Genomic DNA, 20,367 nt, shown 5'->3' with positions numbered 1-20,367 from the left:
GGAAATGGTTGCTGAACATTTTTCATCAGTTGATTATTTTTATTTGCACATTGCTTCTAATTTTAAATCCATAAGTTGAATACTTGATTGATAAATAGTTTTGGGTTTATAGTTGGAATACATTTATTCGCGCCTGACGTCAAACAGCAGCACAGAATCATGGGAATTGGAGTATTACCGATGTAGCTGTTCACACGTGTTCTTGCACAACAGCGACTGAAAGCGCAGACATGGCATTCAGTTTCAACTTCGATATTCCTTTAAATGCAGAGGAACCAGCTGATAAAGAAAGCACTGACGAAAAGGCAAAATATGTGGATCCTAAATGCTCGGTAGGGGAATTTTACACACGAATGTTAGCTAGCTCCGGCTAAATGTATGCCAAAGCTGCCTTGACAACTGGTTTGAAATTATGCTGATATGAATACAGTATTTATATAGAACAATACATATTTTTGAGTTTCTGTGAAAATAAATCATAAGCACTTTTCTTTTAGGAAGCCAGCCCAACAGTCCAAAAGAAACTGAAGAATGCTCTTGAGCATAAACCTATGCTGGATCCTCTGTCACATCTTGAGAACTGGGTGTCCGAAACCATCACCATAGGGTCACTACCTCCTCTTCTGTGTCTCAATGAATCTGTGTTCGAGAGGACAGCAGCTGAACGAGAGGACACTGAGGAGATCTTGGTCAAGACATCGACTGAAAACTCTGATCTCATATCTGGAGTTTATGAGGGTGGACTTAAGATATGGGAATGCACTTACGATCTTCTTGAGTACATTGATGATGAGGGAGAAATCTTCTCTGGGAAAAGGATATTAGACTTGGGTTGCGGAGCAGGGATTCTTGGCATACTTGCATTAAAGAGGGATCCAGCAAAGTTGACTTTCAGGATTATAACAGCACAGTGATAGAGCAGCTAACAATACCAAATGTGTTTCTCAACTGTGAAGATGACAGTGATGATGATGAGACGGGAGAGGAAAATGACAGCCCACCAACAAAAAAAAAAGCCCTGAACCCGTCAAAAAAATCATTGTTAGATTGCTGTGGCTTCTTTTCGGGGGACTGGAACTCTTTTCTTGCACTGATGAAAACAAAAAATCCTTCACTGAAGTATGATATTATATTCACGTCTGAAACCATTTACAACACAGACTACTACTCATCTCTTCATGATGTATTTTGTGATCTGCTCGCTGAGAATGGCATTGTTTATTTGGCAACAAAGTCTCACTATTTTGGAGTAGGGGGTGGCCTTCATATGTTTCATAAGTTTGTCGAGCAGAATAATGTTTTTCAAATCAAGTATTTAAAAGATGTAGAACAAGGTCTGAAGAGACATATTGTATCATTGACATTCAAAAAAGGAACATTGTAATCTAGTGCAATGATGATTAGATCTAATCCTCTGAAGGATACGTGGCCTTTCAGTTTGGCAATGGGATGGAATGATGAATGTTTTGCTCGGCACTCATTCTTAGGACATAAAACAGCTTTTAAGTAGCTTTAAAGATGATTTCCATGAATGTTTATGGCCATAAAGATGACTTTCAGAACAGTGCCTTGAAGAAAATGTAAACTGTAACATGCAATGTTCCATTTGCAAAATTAAAGTACACAGTATATTTTCTCATAGCACTTCATAACTATAGTAACATAAAATAAAGAATTGATAGATCACAACTTAACACTGGTGTTATATGAAAGGCAACAGATTTATGATACCCATTCAGAACAAAACAGGCTTTTAAGAAATGTAAATGGTCGAAACGAAGTCAATAAAGCTTCACCAAACATATTCTTGTCAAAATAAAGTGGAGTCAATTACTTCTCTAAAGGAATGTCTAGCACAAATGAAAAAACTAAATGTGGCCCTTGAAAAAATGTTTAAACAATAAATATTAGTAACGATCCAAATATTCTAAAATTAAGAGTTAGTTACATATATATTTATATAAACTTGTACACACAACTTTTAATCTCATATAGAACTCTGCCTTGTTGAACATTTAACCGTTTAAAGCAATTCACTGCTAATGTATAATTTAAAATATTTCAAGTAAATACTCTTATTTTTTATTTGCTTTGCCCTGGGCAGCCACAGCCTCCATGGCCTTGCGAACAGTTTCCTCATCTCCAAGGAATTGCATGGGCTTGATAGGCTTCAGGTTCTTGTCCAGCTCATAAAGTATAGGGATGCCCGTGGGCAGATTCAGCTCCATGATGGCTTCCTCAGACATACCTGTGAATGAGAGGAAATATGGGTTTATGAAAAACATGTGGTCAGATAAGAGCATAACTGCACTCAAATATCCTAAACATTAAATATGTGGATAATTCTACGTTTTCCATAATCATGGCAATTTAAAAGATAAGGTCTGTGATACCTTACATACCTTCTAAGTGTTTCACAATCCCTCTCAAACTGTTTCCATGAGCAGCAATCAACACTCTCTTTCCCTCCTTGATTTGAGGCACGATCTCCTCGTTCCAGAATGGTAGCGCTCGTGCAATAGTGTCCTTCAGACTCTCACAGGATGGCAGCTGGTCCTCAGTCAAGTCAGAATAACGTCTATCCTATAGAAAGAACAGACATAAAATAAGTGTATTACGTACATGCTAGCAGACCTGCTTCAAGTATTTCTTGACTTCTAGCCAACAGTAGGGACAGAATGCTTTGATGATATTTACACATTTCTTTCTATACAAATAAACTTTGAACTTTGTTTTCTGAACCTTAGCACTTATTAACCACACACACATTAGTTTCAGCATACAACATCAATGTACACAGATAAACAAAGACATTTCAATAAATGTTGTCATTGGACAATATCAATCCATTCAGACAAAACTAGCAGACCAACTTATGAGTAGACCTGCCTTCTTAGTTTTATTATAAACACTGCCATGGTCACATATAAACAAACTGGATCTGCAGGTTCTTTTATAATTGGACGTCTCATTCAAGCTTTTTTGGACTAAACGACTTACAAAGAGACAAAAATACAAAATGTTATATAAATAATGCACACTTCAAAACAGAATAATCTACTACAGCTGTTAATTTAAGGTTGCAATAGTACTAGGAAATGGCTAAAGTTGTCACACCTTGCTGATGACGCAGTAAAAGTCATGATCTGCATCCATGACTGGTGGTGGGATGTCATAGGAGCGCCTCCAAATCTTAACCTGGGCTTCACCATGCCTGGCAGCGGTCTCGGCCTTGTTTAAACCAGTGAGACCACCATAATGGCGTTCATTCAACCGCCAGGTCCTGTGTACAGGCAGCCACATTTGATCGATGCTGTCCAGGACGATCCATAGCGTCCGGATGGCTCTCTTCAGCACCGACGTGTAACAAATGTCAAACTCGAACCCTGCATCTGCAAAAGTCACGTGTTTCATCCAAAATCATAATACTAGATACATTTTTACTTGGCTATAACGTTACTTTAATGGAATGGAAATGTTTGTATGATTGAGAAATTCAACACGTGAGCAAAATCACGTTTCATACAGCACGTTCGCATAGATCAGGTTGCGCCCACAAACTCCTGTCAATAACATGCAAGCAACCAAGTCATTGGTTCAGAGAGTGCTCACGTCACATTGAGTACGGGGTTGCAGCTTTTCCTCACTTATATTGTCTGAATTTTTTCTTCTAAAAAGAAAGGCGTTTCAATTCCTAAACTATAACTTAGCAGTCTCACATATCAAGAATCCTTATTTCAAACAAACCTTTTAAAGCTTGACCGCCTCTCTTTGCCTCCTGAGCCCCTGTCTCGCTCAGGTCTGCGTCGAACCATCCACAGAAGCGATTCTCTTGGTTCCAGCAGCTCTCGCCATGTCGAATGAGAACAATCTTATAAGCAGCCATTTGGATTTTTGAGATATATAATATGAGAGCTATCCGACTATCTTTGGTCGTTGAAGAGGTTGCAACGCTCTGACAGAACCTCGTCAAGAAGAAGTGTAGACCCTCCTTTCATCCGAGTCTGTAATGAATGACGTTCAGACCGCCCATCTCAGCGCTCAACCAATTAAAAACTCGGAAACGATGACCAACCACGTGAAACCCTAAACTCGAAGTTGGAAAGAACGGTATTAACATTGTTACGAATAAATTAGATCATAATCCATCGTTAATTAATCATACCATAGTTATATAAAAACTGTTCTAGAAACTAATGGAAGAGTGTAATTTCCCGTTAGTTACTTATCTTAAAATGGTTACCACAAAATTACCATGGTTTTCAAATTCGTGGTTTTTAAAAACCATAGTTACTGTAGTAAAACCATGATTTTGTCTATAGTAATCAATGCACCAAAAAAAACATGCTTGCTACACTTTTACCACAAACTTTTTTTCCGTGAGGGGTGGTACTGAAGAACCAATACAAAGTTATTTCTGGTACACAGGCGGGTTAGTGACAACCAACATTTGTAGGTTCATGAACCCACATTGGAAAAACTTTAAACTTTGATTTTCTAATGTTTTTCTTTCTTATTGTATAAATCTACCATCAGATTTACGAATATCATGAGAAAATCGAAACTGAGGAACAAAATACAGACTACAAAAGCAAAACCAGTCATGTTTGTCACCTCTTTCGAAATCACAAATTAATGACACAACATTAGACATAGTTAGATGAAAAGTTTTTTTTAAATCCTTGATAATTCACTGTTATAAAAAGCTAAAATTGCATTCTCAGTTTGTTTCAGTGTTCCAAAGATGAACACTCCTCTTATCAACTTAATAGACTTCAAGAAGGCCTTGACAGTGTACATCGCAACACCCTATGGAAAATCGTGCTATCCTGCGGAGTCCCACCAAAAATTGATAGACTGATGAGGCTGGTCTACAAGAAAGAAGTTTAAATCATAGGGAGCCGAGTATTGTTAGTTGACGTAGTTTGTATGCAAAACCCGGAAGCGAGTTAGCATTTTAGGACTTATGGTTCCATCTCTCCAAGGCTATGGGTTTTTTAAAACGGTTTTTGTTTTTTTGTGGTAAACAAAACCTTTAAATATTTACACGTTTTATTCTCTGACATAAAACTACCCAATTATAACTCACTTGTGAATTTTTTAAAGGCTTATTGTCTTTTAAAAATTGCGGATGCCAACAAGTTGCTAAAAGCGACTACTTCCTTTGCCGGGTATGTCATCGTGCAAATAAAGCTCACAGATAATGCATCATGGGCACAGAATCAGATCTCTTAAAACGTAGATGGTTATTCATTCACGGAGTAGTTACATACCAGGGAACACATTTTTTATAAAGTTTGAAAGAGTTGTGGAAGGCTTGGTGATGGTGATGTTGATATCAAGCGACCTTAAGTGTAGTTTGTTTATAACATCTTGTTAGCTTTTTACTTCTGCGGATTGTGTTCCGGCTTCAAAATTAACAAATGTTGTGTTAATATGAAAAGATTATCTTGATAGACAAAATGTGTTAACATCATAAACCTTTGTTAATCACAAAAGTCTTGGTCGAGGGGGTACTTACTTCCGGGTTAGCCTACAAAAATATGTCTTTTTGAGCCACTCCATTGTTGACGGGCACCTAAGAAAGGTTCCCTGTAAAGTCTGGTGTACAACAGGGCTGTATCATTTCTCCAATCCTCTTGGTCACTCACCATTGACTGCAGTCCCGATCCTAGACGTCTGGGGGCCTATAAGCAAACATTTGTGGGGGCTCTTTTCATAGTTCAATTAAGATAAGCATAACTGTACACTATAAGAAAAAAAATCAATTATCACACTTAAATTAATAAAAACTGGAAGACAAAAACATTAAACTGACAGAACAATTAAATATAAAATTAAATTCACATTTTGATTCACATGTAAATACTTCTTTACCTAAAATAACATATAATCTAATTGTCAAAAAAAAAAAACGTTAACATGCAAATGCGGTGTGATATTAAAACCAAATGAGTAGTTAACAAATATAAAACATGATAAATATAGTTTACTCAAGAAGCTGAGTATAGGAAAACTTCTTTAAAATGTGATCATCAAAATGTATCATGGGCAAACGAAATGCAGTGGAGGGCTGTGGTGTGCATTGTAGGTGAGATTCACAGGAACACTGTACATTTGGTTTTGTAAGTCATTCCCTGTAAATGCTATTGAGCTTTAAATAATTGGGTATTTTGAGAAAGAAACCATGCAGTTGTGTAATACACATCAATATTTATATATTATTAGATAGTTTATTGTAATAAATATAAAAATCAGAAATTACAGCTGATTTTGTGTCAGTCATTCCGGGCTTTATAACTATTGAAGTTAAAAACGTGTATATTAATGTGTAGCCTAACTTTGTTGACGTTCCCTAAATTAGGAACGTCGGTCCAACGTCAAACCAACTTTATGCCAGTGCTTAAATTCTGAATTTGTTAATCTAATAGAACTGTTTTTATATCACTTTGTAGGATTTTTATCGAATTTAACAAACAAAATTGGCATTGACAAACAATATTAACCATTTATAACTCTCAAGGCAGATGTAGTTTAATAAAATCTGTAACAGCAATGAGTCTTCAATATTAAATGAGGGAAAGATAATAAAAGATAAATAAATGATAAAAAGTACTGTATTACTTTGTAGGTGAGTAATTAAACACCAATTACAGACGTCAGAATGTTGCCTTTCAAGATATGGTGATTATTTCGTTCAAACACGCCCCCACCTGCTGGAGGAGGAAAAAGATGCGAACCGAGGATTTGGGTAGACGAGCCGTATTAGCTTTTGTCTTCGAACTTTGCATATAATTGTTTTAATTTGTTGGTAAAATTGTCCAGAATGCATCAGGCAACAACATCAGCACAGATAGCGCACTGGTTCACCGTCGGTGCGCAGTTTGCGAACATCAGAATCACAGATGAGGTCAAAAAAGAGAGCGAGGCCGACGGTACTGGTTCTGAGGACAGGTAAGAACCATTAAGCAATCACGAGTGCTTTTGCTTTTAGTTTGGAGAACAATGAGCCGATGTAGTTTAAAATAAAGTGTGTTAAGACGCTAAAACTTTTAGCATTATTTCCGACCGAACCGGGTCGTTGGGTCATGCGCATTCGGCGCTGATTAGAGCAAACGCCATGAAACACGTGGTCAAATTATTATTCATGTAGTTTATTTAACAAATATAAATTAAATGCATAGGTTAGGTTGTTTGAAAATGTGTAAAATATAACGGAAAAGACTTTGTTTAGATTGTTCTTACTTGGTAGTTTTGCATTGATATGACTGACAGCTGATGTTAGATCTGTATAAGTTAATCGTATGACATTACCACACACATGTTAATCGTATGACATAACCACACACATGTGCAGGTCTTTAGGTCCGTCTTCCAAGCAGAGCTCTCCAGAGAAAGACCAATCATATGGGGGAAACCAAAGAAGGAGAAGGCCAGAGCTGAAAATAAGTAATCATAAGCATCTGTATACATGCACACACTCAGTTTAACAGCCAAAGAGTCATACATTAATAAAAACCAAACAAATAGAAATGATTTAAGTATTTTTTTGTAACCAATAGAATCATTTCAGATAAATATGTAATTTGCACTTTGCTTAATAGTTGAGCTGTTTTGACAGGTCCAGGGACAACCCCCCCTCAGCTTGCCACGTATGAGTATCCAATTCTTCCTATTACTAAGAACAGACAAGAGGTACGGATACGAGAGCACAACCTAACCAACGTTCTCAATCCTTTAAGACAAGAAACATATTCAGATGCATTCATCTGCTCAGTATATGTTTGCATATATGTGACCCTGGACAACAATGGGTCAATTGAGATTTTTACGTCATTTGACAGCTGAATAATGAAGCTTTCTATTGAATAATGGGTTGTTGGTATATAGGACAAAATCTGGCGGAGATACAACCATTTAAAACTGGAATCTGAGTCTGCAAAATATTGAAAATTGCATTTGAAGTTGTTCATCAGAGGCACTGTAGGAGGCCATCCACTCACAAAAATAAAGTTTTTACATATTTACGGTGCGAAATTTACAAAACACCATCATTGAATCATTCAATTTATTTTTGTCTTTTTACAAAAAATGTTCCTGTGCTACTTAAAGGAGCAATGTGGGATTTTTAGTAGGATCTATTGACGGAAATGAAATATAATATACAAAACTATTTCTTCAGAGGTGTATAAACACCTTATATAATAAACCGTTATATTGGTATTACCACAGAATAAGTAATTTAAATCTACATACAGAGCAGGCCTATATACATTGAATTCGCCATGTTGCGCCGCCATATTTTGAATAGCTCCACAAAGTATGTTTCCTCTACCCTGCGGTACGTAGTCCGTTTGTCTCCGAGTTTACAAAGGGGGGAAAACCGTCAACTAAATGATTCCTAACTGCTATCTGGGTGTCAGATAAAATGCCTCTATTTACTGTTAGATATCTCTGCCCTCAAACCTGCTTTGCAATAGAAGCATGAAATGCTTAGCTTTATCAAAGCTTATCACGCAAATAATACTGCAGATAAATAAAATAAGTGAAATCGACACGAGTATATACAACCAGAACACTCGTTCCAAATAAACATTGAGGCACAAGACTGATCCGTTACACAGCTAATATTTCAACAACATATCTTGGTTCAAACAAACAGAAAAACTAATGTTACTCACGTACTGATCCGAATCAAAGCAACTTCCTCGGGGATGATTTTTAAAGATCTTTGTCTCCAACGCGTTTGTGCTGGGAAGTCTTTATAATATTAGCGCAGGTCCAGACATTCATCTTTCTTTTTGTTCTTAAAATCCACAGACCCTTTATTTTTGTAATAAATAAGACATTGCTCTCTCTACAGTGTTTCTAATGCCCGCATGATCTCTTACCTGCGTCAACATGAGAAGACACACTGTCTCAATCAACAACATCTTCTTGAACTGTGGTTGCCGCTGTAATGTTTCGAAAGGGAGGGGTGAGGGGAGGACTGAGAGATTGGTTGTAATTCTCAAATTCACCGCTAGTGGCCGCTATAAATCCCACTCTAGACGTCTATCGCCTCTTTGCATTGACTGCTTTTGTGATCCAGGGTCACATATGTTTTAAAACCGGTGGAAGTTTAGTGATGATGTGTCACTGTCTGTATTTTGTGTGTGTCTGTTTAGTTGGTCTCTCTGATTGAGAATAACTCCGTCATAATTATCCGTGGAGCAACAGGCAGTGGGAAAACCACCCAGCTGCCACAGTTCATCCTGGATCATTATGCAGAAAGAAACATGCCGTGTAACCTGGTGGTCACTCAGCCACGCAAAATTGGCGCCACCAGTATTGCCCGCTGGGTCGCACGTGAACGCAAATGCACCCTGGGGAGCTTGGTGGGATATCAGGTGTGAGATGCATGCAGTAACCTGCTTTCTAAAACATTATGCATTTTGTAGGTTCAACAAACTGCATAGTTGGTCATTTTCTTGGTCTATCTATTACTCTTCAGGTGGGGTTGCAAAAAATGGCCACAGAACACACCAAATTGGTTTATATGACCACAGGAGTCTTACTGCAGAAGTTAGTGGGGTCCAAAACTCTCACAGAGTACTCGCACATCTTCATTGATGAGGTATGTTTCGTGTTTAAAGTTAAAAATAAAGCCAGCCAGCACAGTTCTGTCAGTCGCTGTTGGGTGGATTTTCATGCATGTTTATGGTTCAGGTCCATGAGAGAACAGAAGAACTAGATTTTCTGTTGCTGGTTGTCAGAAAACTGCTTCACTCCAATTCCAGATATGTCAAGGTTTGTGTGCCAAACACACACATTACCACAAGATGTCCTGCGTTCCAATCAGCATATTATCCATCCTAATAATATTCCAAAGTAGAATTAGTATGTCCCAAACCGTAGTATGATGAAAATTGTATTTCAAAGATTCCCGGAGGGTAGACATTTGAGGTGCAGAATGATGCACACACTCACGACTGATGTTACCCACAACTCACCACGAGTAGGCGGGGTTTAGTGACGCTCCGCTGCATTAATAAATGATGTAACTGATGCGTCATTAAATTAACATATGTATGTATACAGTAAACATCACATACAAAATAATGAATGAATAAATGCCTTAATGGAAGGAAGAGCTGTATTTTAATGTGTTTGACAGTTATAGGCCACAATGTTGTCTAGGCAACAACAGCCACTTCTGCTTCCTGTTAGTACATCCCAGTTTGTGCAATATATATTTTACCATGCACTCAAAAGTACCTAAGATAATGATTGCATTTGTAATAGCATATTGTTTAGCTTTCTCACAGTATTCATTTTTACAAAGTTTCCTTTAACATGTCAGAATGTTATATTTCATACAATCTTATCAAATTACCTTTGCCTTGTATGTAGAAGTAACTCAAATGTGTAGTTTTTTGGAAAATATGCCCACAGCTGCTTTTCTGTGGTTTTAAATAATCCCTCGACACACAACATAACCCAATGTCCATCTCTCCTCGTCCTCCAGGTCATTCTCATGTCTGCCACTATAAACTGTGCCGAGTTTGCTGAGTACTTTGGAACTCCGATCCGCAATCAGATGAATCCAGCATATGTGTTTGAGGTGGAAGGAGCCCCGTACACCGTTGAAGAGTTTTACGTGGATGACCTCAAAACCATCCTGCCTGCTGGAGTCAATGTATGGCAGATAGAGAGTGTGTGTTAGGCGCATTTGTTACTGTGTGTTGTAGCAGACACACACTGGATAAATGTTTGTGTGTGTGTCTGTCAGGTGCACTTAAGAGTCCAAGATGACCCTTATATTCCTGAGGAGATGTATAATGTTGCTGTCTCTCTCATCCAGAACTTTGATGAGGTGGAGGGTAAAGATCAAAGGTCAGACTCCACAATCTTATATGAACAGAATACAGCCATACAGACCAATCCAAATGTTAATTTAATCAGCATTTATAGATGTACTGTGGTCATTCCAGTCCAATGTCTGTTGAATGTGTGTATGTGTATATATTTATAATATATATGAGACCCTCAGTGATACAGCTTCAGCGGTTTCTGTGTGTGGGACAGACGCTCAGAGCGGACTGGATCTGCTTCTCAGCCGGAGAGAGGCAGTGTGCTTGTCTTTCTGCCTGGGCTTGCTGAAATTCAGTATATGCAGGAGGCCCTCGGAAAACTCGTACGCAAGAGGTTTGTCTGTCAATAGTGTGTGTATATAAGTGTGCATGTTCATTAATGTGCTAACAGGTGTGTTTTTACTCATCCAGGTTGCAGGTGTATCCTCTCCACTCCACAGTCACTTTAGAGGAGCAAAACGGGGTGTTTTTGGTTCCTGTACCGGGGTACAGAAAGGTATTCTTCATCTAAGCAGAAGTCTTTTTCAGTTTGCATCATTTGTGCATTTGTATGCCTTATGTCTAAGAAGGATGTTGTAGTACATTGACTTTTTGTGTTTACAGATTATTCTCTCCACAAACATCGCAGAGAGTTCGGTCACTGTGCCTGATGTTAAATATGGTGGGTGTTTATCACACTGGTCTTTCAACCATATGGTTTTCTAGTGAAATTTTGCATGAGTTTTATTCTACTCTGTTTGTGTGTTTCATGCAGTGATTGACTTCTGCCTTGTACGTCAGTTGGTTTGTGATAAGGAAACCAATTACAGATCTCTCTGTATCACATGGGCATCAAAGACAAGTTGCAACCAGCGTCGAGGTACATAACATGTGCACTGAAGTTGAAATATACTGGTGTATGACAGGTTTCTGAAAGGGAGTTTGCGTTTCTTCCCAGGTCGTGCCGGACGGGTATCTAAAGGGTTTTGCTACAGGCTGGTGACCAGGCGCTTCTGGGAGAACGAGATTCCAGATTATTCAATCCCAGAGATGATAGTGAGTCATAAATTCATAAATTGTTTTAATAGATTGAATTCTTACGAGTTGGTGAAACTAATGAGTGCTTCTGTATGTTTTGAACCACAGCGGTCACCGTTGGCCAGTACATTACTGAAGGTGAAGTTGTTGGATATGGGAGACCCCCGTACCGTTCTCTCCACAGCCCTTACACCACCCAACCTCAGTGACATTGAAAGGACCGTTCTGCAACTTAAACAGGTTTAATTCACATATTGGCCCATTTTTACACTTAATCATTAAGCCTGTTTAATTCTTACTGCAGGGAAAATAAGTTCATATTGTTGTGATTTCCTGTTGGTGTGTTTATTGTTCATTGAGGGTGACTGTATGTGTGTGTAGATCGGTGCTCTGTCTGTGGAAAACAACAGTCACAAGCAGTTTGATGGAAATTTGACATTTTTGGGTCGTGTGTTGGCACACCTTCCCGTGGACTTGCAGTTGGGGAAACTGATCGTTTTTGGCCACGTGTTCGGCTGTCTGGAGGAGTGTCTTATCATTGGTATAATACTGTGCATTTCTTTGCGAATATGTATATCATGAACTTATAGTATGAAGCTCTCACCATCACTTTATTGCCGTTTTACAAAGATATAATCTGTCTTTGCCTCAGCTGCGTCACTTTCTCTGAAGAGTTTCTTTGCTATGCCCTCCCTGCAGCATCTGGCTGGGTACAGGTAGGTTGACCTTTGACCTCACATGCACTTAATAGGTGTTGATTTTAAGATTATGATGTCATTTCTGAGTTTGACTTCACAGGAGTAAGTTGGCTTTTGCACAGAACGTTCCGAGTGACTTCATTGCTTTCGTCAATGCCTTTAAGGTAACGCATGCTTAGTTAACAGACATTGCATAGTGTAATATACTGTCCATAATGAATGTAACAGTAAAATAATATTAATATTGGTCTGATTATTGTTTTTTAGGCTTGGTATACATCACGAGCTAATGGAGAACTCAGACACCCAAAGGTAAATGTGGAACAATATTGAGTTGTATACATGCAACGGGTTGCTTTGTACAGAAACAGATGGTTAGAGCACAGGAGGATGGGAGTGCGATGTATGATTAACTGCAAGATTTTAGCTTAAAATGTGACTTTAAAATGCTGTGAAATGCTAGTTAATATGATCTGCACTTGTGTGTTTTTTCTAAAGGATGAACTCGAATGGGGCAAAGAGAACTGCATTCAGATCAAACAGATCAGAGAAGTATGCACACTGCACATACACATGCATTACATAATCTGTGCGTTGTTTTCTATGTTGTGTTGTGTTTAGGTTGCAGAGCTCTTTGAGGATCTGAAGAATAGAGTGTCCAGATTCAACATGAACATCAGCAGGACCTCAAACCCAACAGACTACACCAGTCTTCACAAACAGAGATTTTTCCTGCAGGTATAGACACACACACAATAAACAGACACTCACGCCCTCTTTTCTTACAGTCCATTATACGTGTATACAACGTGTGTTTACAAGCTGCTACTGACTCTGATCTGTCTGTCTTTATGTAGGTGGTTATCGCAGGTGCATTCTTCCCAAACTATTTCTCTCAGGGAGAGATTGATGAGCAGATGGCATCAAAAGACCTTTCTGGAAATGACCACAAGACCACCATCATGGTACCCTTGCTTCTGCTTAAGGGGTAGCCTTTGTACCTTTTGTCTTTCTTTGTAATTTCCTTTACTTTCTCTGTGTCTCCTAGATTAGGAATTTGCCTCCATTTGCGTTCCTGTCTTACAAGCAGCTACAGTCTCTGTTCCGTCAGTGTGGACAGGTCAAATCCATCAGTTTTGATGGGTCCAGGTAACAGTTGCCTTGCACTTCAGCGCTCTTTGTCTGTCCGTATTCTCTCTGAATGTCGTACTTGTGCGCTTTCAGAGCGTATGTTGAGTTTTATCGCTCGTATGTGAGGGAGTCAGGCGTGCTTCCTGAGGTGTTGTTGGCATTGCTGCGGGCCCGACAGACTCCGGGTTTGCAACTGCAGGTGCACCACGCAGATGAAGTGGAGTTCCACGCTAATGGGAAGCCTATATCACACCTTCGACACGCCAGGTAGCCACACACAATCGTGGACACACTCTGGATCTGTTCATTAGCAAAGGTCTAAACATTTCATCCACAATTATTAGAGATGTGGCACTGTGTGATCATTTCTGTATTTTCTTTGATATATCAATCATTCCTGCCACTGAAAATAGACCTGTCTCTATAAAAAAAGAGATTCATAAATGAAACACCAGTGAGCTATTTATGAATGCTATGTCTTTGTCACCGAGTATATCTGTAGACTCTATGGATGTTCTCCTCGATAGCTTTAATGCAAAAGTCAAAAATGCTATCGATGCCATTGCTCCAGTAAAGGTCAAGGCAGGCGTAACGCACCCTGGAGAAACACACCAGAAGTACAAAGCATGAAAAGAACATGCAGAAAAGCTGAGCGTATGTGGCAAAAAAACAAACTTGAAGTTCACCATAACATCTATAAAGACAGTCTGCATGCCTTCAATGTTGACTTAGGCAAAGCTAGATAGAAATTTTTCTCTAACATTATAAACTGCAAAATAAATAACACTCGCACCCTTTTTGCAACTGTAGAGAGACTAACAAACCCCCCAGTCAAGTTCCGAGGGAAATGGTGTCACATGTCTCGAATTTTTAATCAATTTTACTGCTGTTTTATTGTTTCTTAAAATCTAAAGTATTTGTGATCTTAAATCATTTGCATTTTAAAGATACGTTTTATTTCTTTCTGTCAATCATTTTATGTAAATTGGATTGGATTGGATTGGATTAAATTTATTGTCATTACACATTTACAAGTACAATGCAATGAAATGTATCAGATGCAACGAAATGTATCAATGCAACGAAATGTATCAGCGAAATGGCACTTTGAATTGCCCGCGTGTATTAAATGTGCTATAAAAATAAACTTGCCTTGCCTTGCCTAAAAGGTTACTGTGTTCTAAAGTACAGAAATCTCTTTTAGGATTAATGTGGATGTTCAGAGTCATGTTGTATATCCTGTTGGAGTTCTGACCAGCTCCGTTGATCCGGAGAAACTTCCATCCAGCAGGGAGTTTGTCATAAACATCACAGAGGTGAAATCAAAAAAGAAAATGAGGTTACAGCATGATGCAAAAAAAAGTGTGTGTATTTGTGTGTAAGATTTGTATTCATGTATAAGATTATTAATGTGTCCATAGGTGATCGATGTTGGCCATTTTTGGGGCTTTCAGACAGACGAGGGCAGTGTGGAGAAACAGTGTCAGTTGACAGCAGCGTTGAACATGAGAAATCTGAGACCCGTATCTGTCGCTCTGTACCCAAACCTGCTGTGTGTGGCCCCTTTCACAGACACACAGCAACCAGCTAGATACTACAGAGCCAAAATACTGCACATCCTAGGCAGCAACATAGAGGTACAAGAGGCACACAGGTGCTGCTTGCAGGCCTTAAAGGGACAGTTCACCCAAAAATAAAAATGATGTCTTCATTTACTCACTCACCCTGAAGTTGTTCCAAATCTTTATACATTTCTATTTTTCTGGTGGATAAAGAGTTAGATACTTGGAAGAATGCTCGTAACTAAACATTTCTTGGCCACAATTGATTACCATAGTAGGAAGCATTGTTTGGTGAATTTCTTTGTCCTGTTGAACACAAAAGAAGATATTTTGAAGAATGTAATAAAAAGCAAGCAGTTCTGGGGCACTTTTGACTACCATTGTAATTTTTTCTGTGTGTTTGTGTGTGCGCAGGTGTTCTTTGTTGATTTTGGAAACACGTTTAAAGTGCCATGCAGCAGTCTGAAAGAGCTCCCATCTGACCTCACAACCCCGCCATTTCAAGTATTGTGTTCTTTTTTCCCCTAATGAATTCTAAGATCTCTGTATTTCGGGCAGTTTTTATTTATTTTTAGTTTTTATTATTCAATGCATATAGTTAATCTGCATGTTTCTTTGCAGGCACAGGAGTTTTGCATTGCAGGCATGAGTCCGTCTGCGCAGTCGCTGATTCTCGGCGATCGCTGGAGCAGTCGAGCGCGGAACCGCTTTAAGACACTCACGAGCGGCCGCTCGGCCATCGTGTCCCTTTACTCCATCCTGCACGGCATCATGCGTGTAAACCTGCACATTTCCACCGAGACGGGGGACGTCAGCGTGGCTGACCTGCTGGTGGAGGAAGGACACGCCTGCAGCGTACCAGAAAGCTTTGAGAGTCAGGTAGTATCCTATACTTTCCTCTCTTTCTTCTGAATTGTCTATTTTCTTGCTAAATTCAGATGGGGAGCATTCATTGTTTATTGTTGCATAGCAACACAGACTGATTTAGAGGACCTAAATTATTTTCAGGTTAAAAATGACTCGTGCTGCATTTAGATCATAAAACATGAACTCAACAGTATTATTTATGAATTATGACCTGAAACCGGCCATTAACTGTCCACCTCTCTCTCTCTTTTTTATTTGCAGCAGTCACATGAGGTTCTGATGTCTCTGTATCAGGATATGGCCAGTGGTAGATTTACTCCCAGTTCTATTAGTGCTTCTGTGAACAGCAGGAGAGAGGAAGACAAACTTCTCATCAATGAGCTTCTTCAGCACTTCTCTTCACCTGGGAGCGGCACCCCCAAGTGCAAGGTGGTGGCATAGCAACTCTCTGAGCACCTGTATCTGAATTCCCCTTGAACCTCTTGGCCCTTTACGGTCTCTTTACAGTGTCAAATATGATAACTTAATTCTTATACATATAAAACCTGATTATTTCATCAGTTTTACATTTTTCTTTTAGTGAAGAGAATGCACTGGCCAACTTTTCATATAAGGACAATAAATTGAGACTCCAGCCAGCGGTTTCAAATAATTAATTTATAATAATAGTGACAAAGAGAGATTTTCTAAGCTTCTGTTCTCTTTTTACAGGCAGCGATTCATGGTCCCAGCAGCCCACATAAGGTCAGCTTCCACAGCATGACCAAAGTCGGCCAGTTCAGGTAGGACACAACTGTTCATCTCATAGAAAGACTAGTCGATCGCTTACTTGTTCTGAAGTGTTGTCTGTCTGCCTATGTTGCAGGACTGTTTCCATTGAGAGGGACAGTATAAACTCTGTAATGGTGAATGAAAATCCCCAAGACTGGCATGAGAGGATGCTGGTGTCTGCATCAGTGTCTCTCACTGCCTCAGGTACACACACACAAACAAACAAACAATCAATCAATCACATAGGCATGATGATCACTGGCTCCGGTTTAGTGATGCGTGGATCGGGTAAAGAAAAGTCACTTTTCATTTTCATATTTTATTAGGTTCTTTGATAAGGTTACAGTATGTATGCCTCGGAGCTAGCATGTAACTGTCGTGATGTCGCCTAACCAAACACGTCACGAAATCGCCAAGCAGCTCCTGCCGCCAATTACACAACACCAAAACAAACGCAGAAATAAAAAGTGAAGATGGAAGACAAGGTAGGGGAGTAATTAAGGTCGGGAACTTACATCATTAAAGAACAGACGATCAAACTGCTAAATCTAGCAGATGTCCTGAAATTTCATCGTACCCATCAGATTATCCTACCATTCATGCGGACATCAATGTTACGTCATTTATTTGCGCTGTTAAATCATCCTACCTGTTTATTTTATACTGCTACGGGAATCTGATAGTTCATTTATATTGTTAATTCATTCTACAAATTTATTTAATACTGCTAGTACAATTTGATAGGGTATTGGTAGTTTCTATGGTTCATAAGCTTATGTTGTTGCCAGTTTACAGGGCGATGTAATGTAATGGCTATTTCAAAGCACTTTTAGGCTGAAATAAAGCCTGTTTTCATGTACATTTCAGTGCCTAGTATGTCTATTTAATGGTCACGGGGTGGGTTGTAAAAATAGAAGCAGTGGTGCATGGCAGGCTGGGGCGGGTCAAATAATTTCCTAAAGAGGGACCCGCAGGTTCGAAAAAAACCGACCCGCGCATCACTACTGTTATTATGAAGCTCAGCTGGTAAAGCAACAGCAAGATCATGGGTTTGAAAGCCTGGATTTATTGACCTGCTGTATTAAAAGAAACAGGCTAAATACGATTCAAGTCACTTGATAAAATGCATATGTTTTCAAGTCTATTATTTTGGCCAAAATATTCTTACAATGTTTTTTTTTTGTCAAGTTGCTCATGTTTTGCATTGTACAGGTTCACGTATTATGTTGAAGGAAACAACTCTGATGCCTCATATCCATGGCCTTCCTGCTCTTATTACTATGCTCTTCACTCCAGTCATGGAACTACGGTATATTGGCACTCTTGAAACATTCTTACGGCATGTATTGTAAAGCACAAAACTATTGATGTTTGTGAAAGAGATGTTTTTTTTGTCTCACAAATATCAGCATTATCATTGAACAACAAATTCCAATCCAAACTGCTTTATGTCTTTAAGGGACAGTTCACCAAAAAATATGAATTCTGTCCTCCGCTACTCGCCCTTAAGTTTTTCGAGATCTATATAAATATCTTTGTTTTGATGAACACAGAAAAAGATATTTGGAAGAATGCTTGAAACCAAACAGTTCACCATTGACTACCATCGTAGAAAAAATTACAACAGTAGTCAAAAGTGCCCCAGAACTTTCCTACATTCTTAAAAATATCTTCTTTTGTGTTCATCAGAAGAAAGAAATTTGGTAACACTTTCCTTGAAGCATGTATGAATAAGGCATTATAAAGAGTTTTTGATGGGTAAAATGCATTATAATTCTTCATAATGTGTGTTTTAATGCATTATATGTAGTTGTAAAGAATTGTAACCAATTTAAAATGTGTAGTGTAACAATGATTTCCTAAATGTTATAAATAATTATTACAGTTAATACATTATAATGCATTAAAAGGTGCATTACAAGGCTTTGAAACTACTTTTATAATGCATTATACATACATGCTTCAAGGAACGTGTTACCAGAAATGTATACAGATTTGGGTCAACTTCAGGGTGAGTAAATTAAGATAGAATATACATTTTTGGGTGAACTGTTCCTTTAAATGAAGACCAGCTCAGTTTAACTATGAACACATGCATGCTGAGATGTACTTTAATTACAGGACTGATGAGGAAAGGACTTATTTCACTGGCACTCTGTGTGGACTGGGCTGGAACTCTGTCACCAAACAGGCAGTGCTTCCAGAACATGACATCGAGCTTGCCTTTGACGTTAAGTTCGGTATTGAAGACATCATCGAGGTATGAGTGTGTTCGGAGTGGAATATTACTATAATGCTGTTTCCGCAAATTGTGAACAACATGTAGGCTATGTAGAATCTAAAATGCAGTTTACCCACAATACTGCATTTCCCACAATGCAATGCAGTCAGCTAGGAGACTGTTTTCGCCATTCTTTTTATTGTTCTCTTGAGTCATTTGATACGACTGAATGGGGCGTCTGCCTGTGTGTAGATAAATGCATTGAGAGGTACAGTGAACAGGCTCGTGTGTGAGGGACCGAATGGCCTTCTTCACTTGAGCCACGACAAGATCAGCAGACTACAGGAGGAGGCACGCGAACAACTCGTCAGGTACTTCTTCCAACATTATTTTGACTGGTTTGCTTGCTGTATGTGAGAAATGTGGTTGCTTGCTCTGTAGCAGGAATATAGTTTTGACTGTTTATGTGAACTTATCCTCAGACTCTTTACTAAAAACCCTCCCAGACCAGAGTGCACACCTGCGTACTTCGACAAACCCAAGAAATGGAATTTGGTAAGAGCGATACTCTCGGTGAAGGAGGATCTAGGATTCATTTCATATTTAACCACTCATTGTGTTGTTTTTGTGTCATCAGGTGGACCGCTCCCAGCAGATGGAGCTACAGGAGAAGGATGATGGGAAATCCAAAGGTCTTCTGTTTCGGCTGCATCCCATCACGCTACTGAACATGTGAGGAGCACGGGGCAGCACTTAAACTTTCAGCTGATGGAAGAAGATGCTTTTATGTTTGACAGTGTTCCAGAGGAGGTCATTGTGTTGGCAGAATTCTTAGGCCTCACGCCTCCTCACTGAGTGTTATTTCTGTTAAATGTTTATGCACGCAAGAGAGAAGTTTAATGGCATTGTGTTGCAGCATTTATCAAAATATTTGCCTGCGCTTTCTTTTCAGCTATTTATATTTGAAAGAAAATTATTTTTTGTTAAGTTTTAAGACAACATGTTTTAATTTATTGAAGTTTGTCAGCTGTTGTTTGCCAGTTGTCTGCTGACTGTTCTGTTTTTTGCATTGCTTTTTTATGTCCTGGCTGTAGAGGTATGCAGTAAAAAAAAAACTTTGCTACTTAACTGTACTTTTGTGATCTGGAATGTTGTGTACGAATAAGATTACAAAGGATCTTTTCTATGGATTCTATCCTATAGATTATAGGCTCACAAGGACTTCTCATCTTGACCGATACAACAAC

The 20,367-nt window shown here is 38.8% G+C and overlaps 3 protein-coding genes across 3 annotated transcripts; 2 read left to right on the top strand and 1 right to left on the bottom strand.

Moving 5' to 3' along the window:
- The first annotated feature begins 4 nt into the window (after nucleotides 1–4).
- Nucleotides 5–1,639, top strand: mettl18 (methyltransferase 18, RPL3 N3-histidine). Its single transcript, XM_056760330.1, is given in 3 exon segments — nucleotides 5–332; nucleotides 498–867; nucleotides 870–1,639. Coding segments are annotated over 3 exon segments (987 nt in total). The 5' UTR covers nucleotides 5–230; the 3' UTR covers nucleotides 1,385–1,639.
- A 63-nt stretch (nucleotides 1,640–1,702) lies between these two features.
- On the bottom strand, nucleotides 1,703–4,014 carry pgam1a (phosphoglycerate mutase 1a). Its single transcript, XM_056760331.1, has 4 exons — nucleotides 3,748–4,014; nucleotides 3,118–3,392; nucleotides 2,403–2,583; nucleotides 1,703–2,248 (listed from the first exon to the last, which is right to left on the bottom strand). Exons 1-4 carry the CDS (start codon nucleotides 3,884–3,886, stop codon nucleotides 2,076–2,078), a joined length of 768 nt encoding a protein of 255 aa, XP_056616309.1. The 5' UTR covers nucleotides 3,887–4,014; the 3' UTR covers nucleotides 1,703–2,075.
- Nucleotides 4,015–6,689: 2,675 nt separating this feature from the next.
- On the top strand, nucleotides 6,690–20,248 carry tdrd9 (tudor domain containing 9). The gene is made up of 35 exons (XM_056760326.1): nucleotides 6,690–6,954; nucleotides 7,358–7,449; nucleotides 7,622–7,695; nucleotides 9,168–9,389; nucleotides 9,494–9,616; nucleotides 9,709–9,789; nucleotides 10,508–10,678; nucleotides 10,772–10,875; nucleotides 11,068–11,187; nucleotides 11,265–11,349; nucleotides 11,457–11,514; nucleotides 11,608–11,712; nucleotides 11,791–11,888; nucleotides 11,979–12,110; nucleotides 12,252–12,411; nucleotides 12,523–12,586; nucleotides 12,669–12,732; nucleotides 12,836–12,880; nucleotides 13,067–13,120; nucleotides 13,190–13,306; nucleotides 13,426–13,533; nucleotides 13,617–13,717; nucleotides 13,793–13,966; nucleotides 14,904–15,015; nucleotides 15,121–15,336; nucleotides 15,676–15,765; nucleotides 15,883–16,140; nucleotides 16,390–16,557; nucleotides 16,840–16,910; nucleotides 16,994–17,103; nucleotides 18,112–18,208; nucleotides 19,021–19,159; nucleotides 19,373–19,491; nucleotides 19,603–19,675; nucleotides 19,758–20,248. Exons 1-35 carry the CDS (start codon nucleotides 6,827–6,829, stop codon nucleotides 19,854–19,856), a joined length of 4,032 nt encoding a protein of 1,343 aa, XP_056616304.1. The 5' UTR covers nucleotides 6,690–6,826; the 3' UTR covers nucleotides 19,857–20,248.
- Nucleotides 20,249–20,367: the final 119 nt, after the last annotated feature.

This window comes from Triplophysa dalaica, chromosome 11 (genome assembly GCF_015846415.1).
Source record: "Triplophysa dalaica isolate WHDGS20190420 chromosome 11, ASM1584641v1, whole genome shotgun sequence".
In the NCBI taxonomy this organism is placed as follows: domain Eukaryota; kingdom Metazoa; phylum Chordata; class Actinopteri; order Cypriniformes; family Nemacheilidae; genus Triplophysa; species Triplophysa dalaica.
Note: the sequence above shows the minus strand (reverse complement) of the source record. Positions and strands in the feature narration are given on the sequence as shown.